General features: G+C 41.4%; 2 protein-coding genes across 2 annotated transcripts; one reads left to right on the top strand and one right to left on the bottom strand.

The window, feature by feature from the left end:
• Positions 1 to 7,631, bottom strand: zfand5b (zinc finger, AN1-type domain 5b). Its single transcript, XM_051412759.1, has 6 exons — positions 7,407 to 7,631; positions 3,413 to 3,597; positions 3,145 to 3,292; positions 2,686 to 2,789; positions 2,218 to 2,346; positions 1 to 1,520 (listed from the first exon to the last, which is right to left on the bottom strand). Exons 2-6 carry the CDS (start codon positions 3,567 to 3,569, stop codon positions 1,372 to 1,374), a joined length of 687 nt encoding a protein of 228 aa, XP_051268719.1. The 5' UTR covers positions 3,570 to 3,597; positions 7,407 to 7,631; the 3' UTR covers positions 1 to 1,371.
• A 3,464-nt stretch (positions 7,632 to 11,095) lies between these two features.
• Positions 11,096 to 14,811, top strand: ccnb1 (cyclin B1). The gene is made up of 9 exons (XM_051413058.1): positions 11,096 to 11,211; positions 11,468 to 11,596; positions 12,108 to 12,224; positions 12,324 to 12,512; positions 12,611 to 12,769; positions 12,901 to 13,137; positions 13,231 to 13,371; positions 13,581 to 13,691; positions 13,866 to 14,811. The coding sequence occupies exons 1-9, from the start codon at positions 11,191 to 11,193 to the stop codon at positions 13,968 to 13,970; spliced, it is 1,209 nt and encodes a 402-aa protein (XP_051269018.1). The 5' UTR covers positions 11,096 to 11,190; the 3' UTR covers positions 13,971 to 14,811.
• The last annotated feature ends 880 nt before the right edge of the window (positions 14,812 to 15,691 follow it).

The following is a 15,691-nucleotide window of genomic DNA, read 5'->3' as shown; positions in this document are numbered from 1 at the left end:
TTTTATATTTGTGAACATAATTTATTTACATCATACAATTCATTCTGTATTATTGGATGATTACGCGCACTGCAGTATATAAATAAAGATGGTTGTACAAACTTGCATAACTAAAGGGTAAAAAACAAAACAAACAGATTAAGCAGCCAGACCAAAACTCAACAAAAACGGAAAATTATTAATAACCTACGACAAGTCACCGCGGCACACAACCACTTAACCTCATACGATACTCACACACCAGCCGTCCAAGTCTACTCCCACAAAACACACGCACACACACCTGTGTTTGATACACAGTATGCAACAGTCCAACGCTCCCAACGCTGTGAATTTGCCAGCTCACATTAAAAATCGAGGAACACATTCAATAGTGAAGTAAAAGATGAAAATATTAGTGGAGCTAAACCCTTCCAAAGGCAAAAATTAATACAAGTTTAGGCTACTTGTCATACAACAACACACAGCATACACACCACTTTTCTGGAAAATGACAAAAAAAAGGAAACAAACTAAGAAAATGTGACTTCAGTGGATGGTTTTAAAGTCCATGTTCCTGCCATCCAGATCCCGGGCACAGAGCGCGTCGCAGCATTCAGCCGAGATCAACAGGAGAGAAATAGTAGTAAACTGTCAAACTACTTTGTACTGCTAGTGCCGCACACACAGCAGGAGGGAAGGAATACGAGCCAGCAAGAAAAGGCTAGCAACAAAGTCTCTTCTTCAAAGTCTCTTTGCAATACATCTCAGGAGCTGTGTGTCAAGGGGGGGACCACAGTGGACGAGATTCCAGCGGCACAGAGAAGCATTTTGGGTTGATAAAAACTTACCAGGACGCAAAATCTGACATGTAAAGGAGGGTTAAACTTTGACCAAAAACAGGGGGGGGGAGACAACATCCATTTTGCTACTCAAGCCAGCAGAGAGCAAGCACGGCTGAGGTGGCGCCATCAGCCAACAGCAGTAACAGTCTGAGAGTCCAAACAGAGCCCAAGTGTCCAAGCTCTTTCCAGGCATCGTTCAAGCGACCTCAGGGGGAATCACAAAACAGACTGGGCAGCCATCAACAGCATTTTCTAAAAGGGCTATCATTTTTTCTTCAGTCACTCCTATGGACCCACCCCTCATCCTCACACACACACTGTTTGTCCAATACAACCCTCCAAAAGTGTTAAACTCACACATAAACAAGAATGAAAGCTGAAAATATGCGTGAACTTTCATGCACTGCGGGGGAAAAGTCCTGAACGTGTAACAAACAAGGGGGAAAAAACAGGTCCTTCAGGGAGAAGGTTGGGCTCATGTCCTTTTTTTTTTTTTTTTTTTTAAGCCGATCGCTCCAAGTATTCAAAGTCAAACTGAGAGTCCTCTTCATATTCTCTGGATCTTGTCAGCAACAACCACAGGGTTCTCTTTGCGAATCTTGTCAGCAGCTTCAGCTTTGTAGTCGTATGGACAGTTATGCTTATCAGAGTAACGGTGAAGTCCACAGAACAGATTCCCACAGCGGCAGTCAAAACCTGAAACGGAAGGCAGACCGAGTCAAATCAATAACCAGCGCTCACAGCAGCAAAACATGCCTAACTGTACACATCCTGGCACACTGCAGGGACACAGTGTTTACCTTAAAAGTCACTGGTTGGAACAAGTACGTTAAGACGCATCTTTTGAGAGAGAGAGAGAGAGAGAGAGAGAGAGAGAGAGATAGAGATAGAGATAGAGATAGAGATAGAGAGATAGATAGATAGATAGATAGATAGATAGATAGATAGATAGATAGATAGATAGATAGATAGATAGACTGCTCCTTCTTACATAGCCTGTTGTGATTTGTAGAGGGATATATCAACACTTAACTGAAGCCCTTTGTAGGGTCTTTATTCAAGAACGTAAAAATGTGTTTATGGTTCCACAAAAAGGATATTTAGCTTCTGGCCCAATATTTACATTTCTTTTTCTGTCTTTCTCCTATTTGGCTCCTTTGCCTCAAGCAAAATGCTTCATTTTTACATTTTCTGCAAGACTGTGGTGGATACCAGTGTTTTTTTTTGTCAATTTTGAACACCTAACAACAATAATAACTCCCATCTTGGAAATTACTAAAGGACCATACTTAAAAGAAGTTACAGTTTGAAAAAACAACCCAGAAGAACACGCCTTTAACTGGTGGTAAGATTTTCTAATGACAGTAAATCGGTTAACGGTGTCATTTCTTACCTGTAAGGCCGACCTTTTTGCGGCACATAAAGCAGCGATTCTTCTTGGGTTTTGGGGGCTCCGGGGCTTTGAACTCTTCACTGCCAGCAGTGGAGGGATGGGAGGCTGAGAACGTGGGTTGGCTCAACACTGGAGACACACAAGAAAAACAACTAACTTAGTAAAGTAGCTCTCTTACTAACACTCCCTTGTGTATGTCAATGTAGGGGGGGAGAAAATATTGCATTTAGGAACATTTAGGCAATGTTATATTGCATTATTAATATAACCTGTGTTACAGAATATTTTTAGGGTTTATAACTTAAAAAACCAAATAGAAATGTCTGTTTGACTATAAGTTTGTCACAATGTTAGGTCTGGCAGGGCTGCTGAATTGGCTTGCATCATGCTGTACTCAATAATCTGGTATGTTTGTACTGGTAATTGTTGGTGTAATTCAATATATATCCTAAGTGATAAATAACCCACCTGGCTCTGTAAACTCTACTTTGCTTCCTGATGCTCCTTTCTCCTCACAGGAAAGACTCATCTCAGTCATCTGTTGTGTTACAGAAATGGCTGTTGAAACTCCACTGCAAAGGACAAATGGGACAAAATTATTATATAGTAACAAACTTAATATATCAGGTAAAAGTCACCATATTTTCCAGATACCCAACTGTCTATCTGCTGAACAGACTCATAACATACTTATAAAGATTGTTTCAGATTTATGGTGGTGCCTTTAAGTGGAGTTGTGTTTAAGAGAAGAGTCCACATTAATTTTCTATCACAACTTATGACATTTGTTTGTCAGAGAGCATGGAAGTTGCTAAAGCCTAGCAACTGTGTACTCGCAGTTAAAACCTACTCCGTACTTCCCATTTCAAACCAACCTTGTGAGCTTTGTTTGAAGGCAGTATAATAAACCCTGGTGGACCCCCTCACCTGAGAGCCTCTGTGGCAGCAGCCTCAGCAGAGGCGGCGGCCTCAGCTGCCACCTCTGCAGCAGCAACTGCAGCCGCTGCAGCATTATTCAACGTGGCCTCTAACCTCTGGATGGCAGAGGCCTCAGCTGTAGAGCCACTGCTGCTGCCTGAGGTGGGAAAATTTCACCAAATGTTACAGTCAGACACAGAGATTTGGAGTTTGTAACTTTGTCCTATGCGCACATGGAAAAAAAACAGAAAACTGTGACGGACACAGCCGGTCTTACCCACAGCACTCAGAGAACTGACTCCACCATTGTTCTGTCTTGACAGGTGCTCCTTGTGGCACACAGAGCACATGCCATTAGTCCTAGGGTTGCCATAGAAACCACAGCCGGTGGGACAGAGCATAGGAACTGGGCTCTGATTGGTCTCCTGCGCCATAGCGATGTCTGCCGCCTGGTAAGCTGACCTGGAGACATAAACAAAGACACGCTGGAGTGTTTGTGTGGGTGCAACAAGCATACAGAAACAAATGTGATTTGTTTATAAATAGACAACAGATGAACAGAGTCCAGAATTATTTTGCGCTGAAGACACTCAACGCAGAAAGACAAACCAAGACAACTAAACTGAAGCTGCAAGATCATGCAGCTTAGTTGTCTTGAATCACATAACGATTATTTTGCCATCACATTGCGATTATTTTGAGACATATTACGATTATGATTTACTGTTTGTTCATTTTCACTAAAAAACCTAAAATCATGACAATGTGACATTTGCTGGCGTCTGTAGCATCAGGAGAACAACATTTGTAGGCCAGGGCATCTCTGCAGCACTACAGTACTTCATTATAATGTTTTGAAAAAAATGGCAGCTTCTGCTATTTGGATACTGAACTTGGCCATATTGTGATATTTATAATATTTCAATTAATTTTGCAGGCCGACACTGAACAAGTAAATGGCAAGAATAAAGAAAGTTTCAGTATGTTCAGAATCTGTTTGGGTAGCTGGTGTGATTATCTATCATCTGTAACACTCGAGACCCTGGTCTACAAAGAGATATCATAAGTGCTGAAAGAATTAGTCAATTTATTGGTTTGGAAATTTTTTTTTGAAACAAATAAATTGTTATTTATTAAGCAAAAATACTAAACATTCACTGAATCTAGTTTGAACTTTTACTGGCTGTTCTAGTTGAAACATCCCTGCATTAAAAACTAAAAATAGATATCAAAGGAAATGTATCGGTGATATCATGATTCAACTAAACTCATACAGGTAACAGTCATACCATCTCCAGTCAGGAAATATTTGTGTTTGACTGAAGCAATCAAATTAACATGTAATTCACAGCTCTGGGTCAACTCCACCGAACACACTCACACCACACTATGCATCACCCGGTAGAAATTATTAATACGTTTAGTGAAAGCTCATCATCACCATGAACTGGGGCTGCAACTAACATTACTTTTATTATCTATTACTCTGATGATGATATTTTAGATTAATCGTTTGGTCTACAAAATGCCTCTCAAAGTCCACTGTGATGTCTTGTCTTGCTAGTCCAAAAGCCAAATATGTTCAGTTTAATATGATATAAAACAGAGAAAAGCAGGAAATCTCTGTATTTCAGAGGTAAAAAATAGTACTGTCCAGTTTTGCATGGAAAATTACTTGAGTGATTAATCAATTATAAACATGATGACTGACATAACAATAATTGCTGAATACAGGATTAATTGAGTAATCATTGTCGCTCTACTATCAGTCATTAACACATGCTCACACCTGACTTTGGCTTGTTTCGCTGCTGATCTACTTAATGAAATTAACACAACAGTATATTCTAATTTGCACAAAGTCATTAAACAACACTGAAAAAGAACAGGCAATCCCTGATCACCACTGACAGAAGCCCCTTTCTTTTCTTCACTCAGTTATTCCTGACATGTAGGAGCTGGGTATTGAACCTCAATACTGTTTTTTGGATACTGAGTGAATTGTGTCGCACGGATTATAGAAATTATACAGAAAGCTGGCACTGAGACAATCCTCCCGTACAGAATTTACAGAAGTTAAACCTTTGACTTGCAGTATGTGAGACAAAACGATCAACTTATTGGATATTTTAGAGCTTTAACTCACACCTCACAGCTTTCATCGGCAAATGATATGGCTCAGGTGTCATCACATGACTGGCGTGTGAACTGCCAGGCACAAGATAACTGTGGGGGGTGGGGACAGGACCTATCTTGGTTCAGAGATGGTTTAGAATTTAGTTTGACCTTCCTTGACCTCAAGTCAGGAAAAGATAGTAGGTGGACCTTGAAATTTTAGAATATGTTATTTGGGCAAAAATGTTGTTTGGCTGCTGATATTTAGACAACATTTGATAGCTTTGGCTTCTGTAGTTTAATAAGGTTTCATACCTATTTTATCACAAATAGGCATGTAGGTCTAAAAACCAGTATATTTAGCTAATATTGACATAATTAGTACGATCTCGAAGTTGGAACAGAGTGTGTATGAGTCCCTCTTTAATGCTAAAGTTAATCAAGTAAACACAAACTTGCACTGGCATTACAGAAAGTTGTGAGGATATCTTCGGGGGGGGGGCTGTTCATAATCCTTGATAAAACATAGGGGGGACCAAAGACATTGCCACATTCAGGTTCTGGTAAACTGCATCCGAGGCTTCCTCCTCTCCCCAAAGCTGCACCTTCACGTGTGTGCGCCTGCAGACTGCGGTACTCCACGCAGCTCAACGCTCACATGGACCTGTGTATGGTGGCTCTCCTCTGTCACAGGAGTGCAATGTGACACTGTGATCTCAAAGGCACACACACACACACACACACACACACACACACACACACACACACACACACGAGTTTCCTCAATACTGTAAGGCTGTTAACACATGTATTTATAGACAACCTCGACCGTCGTGCAAACAGAGCTGGTATCATGCCAGAATTTGTATCCTTGTCAGAGCAGGTTTCCTCACCAAAGATACCATCATCCAACCCAAGGGAGTAAACACAGTATGAAGACAGGGGGGCTGCTAAATCACCCCCCGTCTTGGGTCGTGTGGTAATGGACAGGGGGGGGGCATATTCTGACATGGGTACAAAATTCAACAAAACACCTGTAGATCGCAAGATTATCTCTGAGACAAAAGCCCAACTCACTCACTGACCCCAACACGTATTAGTGCTACTCGAAGCATGCTAACATCAAACTTCAACACAGCTCATCCCCCTCAGCTCAATCACCACATATATGGTTGTGTGTGCTTAGTGGAGGTGGTTTAAGCAATCAGTATCGTTTATCTGGGCTGCAGGTCTCGGTAGCTTCCTGACAAACACCGGGCCACAGCACTGTCACTTCTACAAATCCACTGAGTCATGCTAGCAAGCTAACGGCTGCTGCTAACGTCTTACTCTGAAGAGCTATGCTACATGGCACCCGGTAGCATTAACATAATCACCTCTTCCAGTTTAGTTATTAAAGCCCTTAGCTAAAAGACACGCAGACAGAGAGCACCTCACTGTTATATCGTTTAGTCCGATTGCTCGTATGCTAACGAGAGTTAGCCACAACAACTGTGTGAGCAGATTCTCGTGATCTTGCTAACGTTAGCATGCTAGAGGTTAGCTAAATCAGAAAAGTGTTAGCAGTCTTGTTGCCTTTGCTTTGTCTGCTCTTTGTTTTTGTCCCGACAACAGACCAACTGTGTATCTTAACATTACCTTAGAATAAACTACTTCTGCGAGTATTAGCACACGAAACTGTGTTAATGAAAACGGTTCGACAGACACATCCAATGATCGTAAAAACATCGACAGTCAACCAGATAATGTTGTTTCATTCAGTCTACAGCTGCTGGGGCAACTAGCAGCTTAACGTTAGCCGAGGTAAATACAGATCGTCTCTTAGTTCGTGGAGAGAAACAAACATTACAGTCTGTATTTGGTGTCTGATACAACATGTTTCATTTACAACCTCGAAGTGTGAGAAGGAAAGTTTTCAGGGACACGTGCTAACCAGAGGGAAGAGGTCTTTAATCCCCCGGACATTAACATTAACATTAACATTAGCTCAGTAAGCCCATTTTACATTAACGTCGAGGTCGAGGCTCATCGCTTTCAGCTTAAAGTGTGACTTTAAGGTGGTTTATGTTGGTGTTTCGCTGTTCACTTGAGACACTTCCCAAACAATCACTTGTGCTAGCTGGCTAGGGTTTAACTAAGTTAGCTGGTTGACTCACCTTGTGTCTCTGAGAAACGATGTTTTCGCCAAACTTTTCGCGTTGATGGAATAACTAGGTTTCTCTCGGAGCTAACTAACTAGGGCCGTCTAGGTACGTCGTTGTTGTTTGTGCCTTTCTTTTCTGTCTCCTCACGCAAATAGACTCCACTCCGCCTGGCACTACCTTCGGCCAATTTCGTTGACGTCCTCTGTCGCTGATTTGTGGTGACATCTGTTTTGCTTTACGTGATGCGTTTACGTCCTCTCTTTTTCCGGTGGACGTCACGGAAATTGTGACCCTCTGATTGGAAGACAGGCATGTTGGAGTGTAGCCACAGAAGATTACGGGCTATTACAGAGCATTAAACCTGTTACTTTCTCCAAGTAGACAGACAATAGCTCCGACTCCGTTGTTGCTTAGTTAAAAATCAATGTTCATGTAATCAGGAAGGGTAGGCGCAGACTGAGTGTCTGTCTGTCTGTCTGTAGGTCTGTCGACACAAGAAAACAAGTTTGAGAAGATATGTTGCCTTCAAATGCTCCTCGGAAGCTTTAGCTTCCCTATGATTTCTGTACGTCTACTGTTCAGCTTTGATTGCTAGTTCACTCTGTCAACCTTGTTCTTGGTCTTGTGTACCTTCCCAAGGACAGCTCAATGAAATTAACAGTTCTCAGAGTCTGGGATCATACCTAGGAGGGATTACCGAACAGGCCTAAGCACAGGGCACAGGTCCAAGGGCCCGAGAGCCTCTGTTGGAAGTATTTCTTGTCACAGGGCTAAGATAAAAATAGCTGATCCGTATCCATTATCTGGTCATTTAATATTGAGTAGCCCATCTATATTCAGTTTTAAAATTAATTTCACTTGTTAATTTCCGTCTGTTTATTTTCACATACTAACTATATGATAAAGATATAAGTATAAGGACACAAGAGACCAGTCTGTCAAAATCCTGAAGTTTGCAGACGACACAACAGTGATCGGCTTCATCCGGGACAGTGATGAGTCTGCATACAGACGGGAGGTTGAACAGCTGGCCCTCTGGTGGGATCAGAACAACCTGGAGATTAACACCCTGAAAACTGTGGAGATGACAGTGGACTTTAGGAGGAGCCCGTCAACTCTGCCCCCCATCACCATACTCAACAGCCCTGTGTCTGCTGTGGAAACCTTCAGGTTTTTGGGATCCACAATCTCCCAGGACCTTAAGTGGGAGTCCAACACTGATACCATCATCAAGAGGGCTCAGCAGAGGTTGTACTTCCTGCGTCAGCTCAGGAAGCTCAACCTGCCTCAGGAACCACCATCATTCAGTCTGTTCTCTGTTCATCCATCAATGTCTGGTTTGGATCGGCCACTAAACAGGACAGGAACAGACTACAGCCAACCTGCCTTCCATTCAGGACCTTTACCTGTCCAGAGTCAGGAAACGGACAGGTAACATCACTGCAGATTAATCTCAGCCTGGACACAACCTGTACGCCAAAACAAAGAGACACAGGAACAGTATCTACCCACAGGCCATCACTCTGACCAACACCTAACTGCCCTGTACAATAACCCTAGGACTCTTAATGAAGCCATTCAGTTTCTGTGCATAGCTACTGTATATACTGTCCTATCCACCTACCCCATGTACATAAAGATACCTGCACGTAACATATTTATTTCGGCATCCTTTGCACTTTGCACCATTGCACTATTGTCTACTGTCTACAAATGTTTGTTTATAGATATTTATAAAACCGGATTCAAATTCCTTGTACATGCACACATACCTGGCCAATAAAAGTGATTCTGATTCTGACACACAATAGAATGGATCAACTATGCCACATACCGCAGCATTTGGCTAGTTTGCAATGCCAATGTCTAGATGGTCCTTTATAGTAATACACAAAATCATCAAGAAAATGAATACAAACCACAAACAGCGATACAATAAAACTGATTACGTGGCTGATCCTTTAAAAGTTGTGTTTAGCCGAGATTAAAATGCTCACATTCATTTTAAGGTCTGTGGGTAATGTGTGCCTTACACTGTCATTCTGTAGTAGCTAAGGGAAGACAGAAAGACACTTTGTATATATTCATTGGGTTGTCAAGCTCTCATCTGTTCCTTTTAGTTGTACTTCAAAATTGCTAACAACATATAGTCCCATATAATGTTCAATATTAACCCAAAGCTGAGTTGGGTTAATACAGCTCACCATAATTCACATAAGGCACATGAGCTCACCAATTTGTTATTGTTGTTTTGTTTTTTATAGAATAAACTAAAAGAATAAACACTGTCAGCACAAGAGTAGGCACATGCTCTCCACATTTTCTCCTTTTATTGTTCACTTTCTGAGCATGTACCGTGCACGACACGTGGTCATTAATTTGTTTGTGTATGGAAAGAATACATTTAAAAACTATGTAAGCGTATAGTCGGGGAGCCAAAGTCTCTGCCATACTTTTTATTTGTGTTTTTTCTGTTAACTTTGACCCTAAGAACCAATAATTGGAGGGTCTGCTCTGCCGGAAACATTGCGAAAAAAAATTGTGGCCATTTTAGTGTATGTACCCTCCATTTTTTATCAGAAACATGTGAAAAATGTTTTTTTTGCCTCAAATCCTCAGTGGGTTGGGTAAGCTGTCAATAAATGCATTCCAGATGCACAGAACACATGTGGTGACAACATCCAATGAAAAAATAACTCTTAAAATACACGTCTACGTGATTTTGGCCCAATTGAATGCAAAAAGGCATTTTCTCACATGGAAATGTGTCACACAATAAACATAATACAGCAAAACGCATTATGTTAAAAAATTTGTATTATGTTTCTTGTGTGACACATTTCCATTGGGAGAACAGGGTTATGTTGAAATTAAAAAGATGCCTAGGCCATGATATTTAATAATGTGGACATTAACAACCATGTTAAATATCCAGTATCTTTCAGAAATTTGAGAGTAGCCTATAATTATATTGAGGTTCTGAGCCTGTTGATCGCCAACTAGTAGCGAAATCATCACAGATCCATTGATTTTGTTGGATTTTTATATTTTTTTCTGTGGAATGAGTATACTGTTTGGTGAAAAGAATGGCATATTAACTGATATCATAACTTGGAGGAATAGTTGTTTGCCAATGAAGTAAAGATGAAAATATTGAAAAAAAGTAAGAACACGCCTATTTGTTATGCATTCAATTGGGCCAAAATCATGTAGAAATGTGTTTTAAGAGTTATTTTTTCATTGGATGTTGTCACCACATGTGTTCTGTGCATCTGGAATGCATTTATTGACAGCTTACCCAACCCACTGAGGATTTGAGGCAAAAAAATAATTTTTCACATTTTTCTGATAAGAAATGAAGGGAACATACTCTAAAATGGACACAATTTTTTTCCGCAATGTTCCCGGCAGAGCAGACCCTCAAATTATTGGTTCTTAGGGTCAAAGTTAACAGAAAAAAACACAAATAAAAAGTATGGCAGACCATGTCAGGTTCAACCCATTTTATTGAGCTTTTGAGGCTTTGACTCCCCGACTATATTAAATGCCAAACAGCACATGAGCGGAAAAGGAAGTGAACGCACACACAAAGAAAAAAAAAATCCACCACTGGTTGTCAGGGGAACGCATTTGAAACAGCTGAGCTCGACCAATCAGATGCTGCGGAGAATTCAGGGCGCAGCGAATCAGCGTGCAGCGTGTGAGGATTTAAACCAAGACGCTGAACCTAGAAACTGCAGCTCGTCACTCTCATTACGTCTCTCCGTCGGTTTGTTGAAGCAACGCACATTTCGAAATGGCTCTTCGAGTAACCAGAGTAAGCGCCTTTACCTTTTGTATTCCTTATGTTGTAACTTATGGCTGGAAATGCGTGAGGAACAAATGTTTAGTTTTTGAATATTTAAATGTTTTTGAAATGCCCGTGTTAAAAGCTCTCGTGCGTCGCTGTGGAGTCCGCTCTCGTGCCACCGTTCCATAATAGAAATTAAAAACTAGCTAAAGTCTCAGCAACTAACTTTAAACTATTAAATGCAACTTAACTTATCACGCTAAATGGTTATATCTTTCTACAGAACCGCTTGGCTTCTACCAGGACTGACCTCGGTGGAAAGGCCTGCTCGGTGACCGGACCTTCACTAAAGCCTCGAGCAGCGCTTGGTGAAATCGGAAACATCGCAATTAACAAAGATCCGCAGAAAAAGGTAATGTGCCTCTTGAATTTGCCCTATGTAATATGAAATGTAAAGTCCTGTTATTGATCCTCATGGTGCTACAATGCAAACGCCCTAGCTATGCATTTAATTAAAACATTTTTTTACATGCATTGACGGCTGACTAATACATAATCTTCGCAGACCTCATGTTGGCTTTTTTGTTGCAAAACTTCATGTAAAACGACAAGCAGCTGTACCCAGTCAAGGCCTAAAATGTAGCAGAATAAAGTGATGTTAACAAATGTCTGAATGTGAAACTAAATGTCCTTCATGCACGTGCTTGTGTTGAGTAACTAGGGGTGCATCAACTGTTGTCCTCTGAAGGGTTAAATGCTCTGGTAGTGTTTATATAACTGCTGCTTTTGTCTCACCATCAAATGATTAACTATAGATAACAGATACTGCTTCACATAGAACCAGAGACTACTCGGTCTCTCCATAAATGACTTTAAACTACAAATGCATTATTTCAGCCCTGACTTAACCCATTTTTTTTTAGACTGTGAAGACAGAGGCCACAAAGAAGCCCAAAGTCACCGCCACCAAAGTTGAAAAAGCAGTCGTTGAGAAGCCAAAACCAAATGTTGTTCCTGTTAAACCTGAGCCCGAGGTGCAGGTGAGTTGTATGCCAACAGCTATCGACCATTAAAACACATGACTCCTGGGTGTGACGCTTCTGTCGGTTTAAACTCGCTGTGCGTTTCTACCATTCAAGGTTCTTCCTGAACCAGCATCCCCCACTCCAATGGAGACTTCAGGCTGTGAGCCTGCTGACCTCTGTCAAGCATTTTCAGATGTCATTCTTCACAATGCTATCAGAGATGTGGATGCAGATGACTACGAGAACCCCATGCTCTGCAGTGAATATGTCAAAGACATCTACAAGTACCTCCGACAGCTTGAGGCAAATACTTTTTTTTTTTTTTTTTTATAAGCTTTCCCACAGCTATGTATCTGGTACCCCTCCCACTCAGGTTTTAACCCAGTTTTGTGTCTCCTCAGGTTGAGCAGAATGTCAAACCCACTTATCTGCAGGGGCAGGAGGTGACTGGTAACATGAGGGCCATTCTCGTTGACTGGCTTGTACAAGTGAACCTGAAGTTCCGTTTGCTCCAGGAAACAATGTACATGACCGTGGGAATTATTGACCGCTTTCTTCAGGTGGGTGACTATCAACTCGGAGCCCATCACTTATCTGCTTTGAATGCTGCATTACATGGCTAAACATCCCAGCCTTCTACTGATGCATACAACTGGATTGTAAAGTCTTGATGTGATTCCACCCCCATCAGGACCACCCAGTCCCCAAGAAGCAGCTGCAGCTCGTCGGTGTGACTGCCATGTTCCTTGCTTCCAAATATGAAGAGATGTATCCCCCTGAGATCTCGGACTTTGCCTATGTGACAGACAGGGCCTACACCACCGCCCAGATCAGAGACATGGAGATGACGATCCTCCGGGTGCTCAAGTTCCAACTAGGCCGCCCTCTTCCCCTGCAGTTCCTCAGAAGGGCCTCAAAGATTTACGAGGTTTGTAGCAACATCATCCACCTGAGACTAGGTTCAGTGACTGCTTTTTGATGGCATGAAATCACTAATGTCTATTCCTCACTGGTCTCTCAGGTGACTGCTGAGCAACACACCTTGGCAAAATACCTCCTGGAGCTCACCATGGTTGACTATGAGATGGTTCACTTCCCACCTTCCATGGTGGCAAGTGCTGCTCTGGCTCTTACCCTCAAGATCTTAGATGCTGGTGAATGGGTGAGTTTGACTTGTGGTCATCAGTGGCTTCATTATAGAGTCCTACTTAATCGGACTACTATAGCTTTTAGGCTGCATAGAAATGTACAACTATTAAATAAAAGTCAATTTGTCTTTAATAATGTTGGCCTCCATGGCAAAGAGGCATTATTGATCAAATGGAAGGTTTATCTATTTGACTGGTACATGCTGATCTGTTCTCTCCTCAGGATGTGACACTGCAGCACTACATGGACTACACAGCAGAGAGTTTGATTCCTGTGATGGCACACATTGCCAAGAATGTTATGAAAGTGAACGAGGGGCTGACCAAACACACGGTAGGTGTAGCTCTACTTGCATTACCTGCCTGTGATTTCTCTGGACTTCAGACAGCAGCATTATTGGCTTAAACTCCAAGGCATGTAATTGCAGAGCCTTTATTTGAACGCTGACCATAAAGTGTGTGTGTGGTACTTTATTATACACATCTAACTCGTCTTTGTTTCTTGCAGGCCATTAAAGGCAAGTACTCTACTTCAAAGCAGCTGAGGATTGCCTCTATCCCACAGCTCAAGTCTTCAGTGGTGAAGGATCTTGCAAAGCAAGTCACCCAGTGAGGACTAAATGTTATAGCACCATGTGCTGATTTGTACAGTTGTAACTTAAAACTTTTAACGTGACTGAAGGATCAGCACGCAAGGACCATGTTGGTGGTTTGCATGTTTAACCAACTGAAATTTTATACACTTACTGACCATTTCCAAAGCATGCTACAAGTTTTCAGAAACTTGTAGCATGTGAAACTTGTAGAAAAAATGGTAGTGGACACTGCAGTGGCACTGATCCAGATTCCAAAATGAGGGCAACTAAATTTGGTATAACAGATTATCTTTGTGTTCAACATGGTGAAAGTTGCCATGTTGGTGGATCTCAGTAGGAAAGGCATAAAGCAAGCAGCAGGTCAGTAGAAACCCACTGGGGTCAAGTACAGGATTATCCTCTCCATCCTGACAAGTGAGGATGAAGCAGATTCTCACCTTACAGTTTGCCTGATTTTTCCGCTGTAGGCTTCTTGCTGGTTGCTCTGCTTTTCTTGACCCCACAAGATTCAGTCAGCTATAACTACTGTAATGCAATCGAATTCACCATTTTCACTGCTTACATTGTCATTAATGCACTAATTAGCCAACTGAAATTGACTGTAGAGTATCATTGAACACAATATTTGAATGTTGCCGCAGTACAATTTTATCAAATCACAAACATGTCCCTACAAGCATGCAAGTCTTGCAAGCTTGCTGTGTGCTTTAAAATGGTGAGCAATGTAAAGGGTCCAGGTAACAGGTGTTTTTTTTAATGATTTCCTGGTGTGAATGTGTGTACAGCTACTTTTAAACAGTTTTTACATTCTTAAATGTCTTGTTCTTAAAGTGTCTATTAAATGGTTCAGACCAGAAATGTCCCTTGTCATTACTCTCCATCACCTCTAGAGGCTGCTCTAAGATAGGTTTTCAATTGCTTCTGTGCTTACAGTTGTAGATCTGCTGACAAATGGGGCAAAGACTTCAAGGTTTGGGGTCAAAGTTTCTTCAGAGCTACACTTAAGCATTTTATACCCTACTGTAGTTTCTCCAGGTCACTGAGCTTTAGCTAAGCATTAAGGGTTTTATGCTGCATCCAGTAGTATTCCATGTTGAATTTCAGCTTTAGTTCCTAAATGTCATACTTATATCTAATGACTGTACTCACATATTACATAGAAATGCTGTTTAGGACACTATGTAGTTACTGCTATTGCTACTTAAGGTGATGAACTTATCTGCCATTATCAGACTTTTGGAACATCTCTTTACCCTAATGTTAAAAAAAAGCTTGTGCTTTCTAAGCTTTTTTTTTTTTTTTTAAAAGCAGTCTGTCCACAGCTGTTGCAGCAATGGCTCTGTTCTATTCAAGTGTTTCAGTAAGCTGTGGCAGTGACCCAGCATGCACAATACCAAGGACCCTGAAATGAAGCTACTAAATGGAATTCAGCCATTTTACACCTGTGCTCTTCCTACTGTGACATGTTGGGACAGCTTTACTGTAACACTGGAGGTGCAGGATTTTTTTCTTTTCAAAAAGTACCCCTTTTCTGATATTTAGTCCACGGGCTTAGCAGAAACACTGTAGTTGTCTTTAAATGGTCTCATTCTTTTTATTGCATAAGCAAATGTGTGTAATCGCAGCCAACTGCTTCAGTAAGGTGTTTCATCAGCGTCATCTTAAAATACAATACAACATCTAGATCTCATGTAAGCTACAAATGCAAAGGCCCTTCACAACTCCAGTTACATCACAT

This window comes from Dicentrarchus labrax, unplaced genomic scaffold (assembly GCF_905237075.1).
Source record: "Dicentrarchus labrax unplaced genomic scaffold, dlabrax2021, whole genome shotgun sequence".
NCBI classification, from domain to species: Eukaryota; Metazoa; Chordata; class Actinopteri; family Moronidae; genus Dicentrarchus; species Dicentrarchus labrax.
The sequence above is the reverse complement of the archived record's forward strand: the minus strand, read 5'-3'. Positions and strand labels throughout refer to the sequence as shown.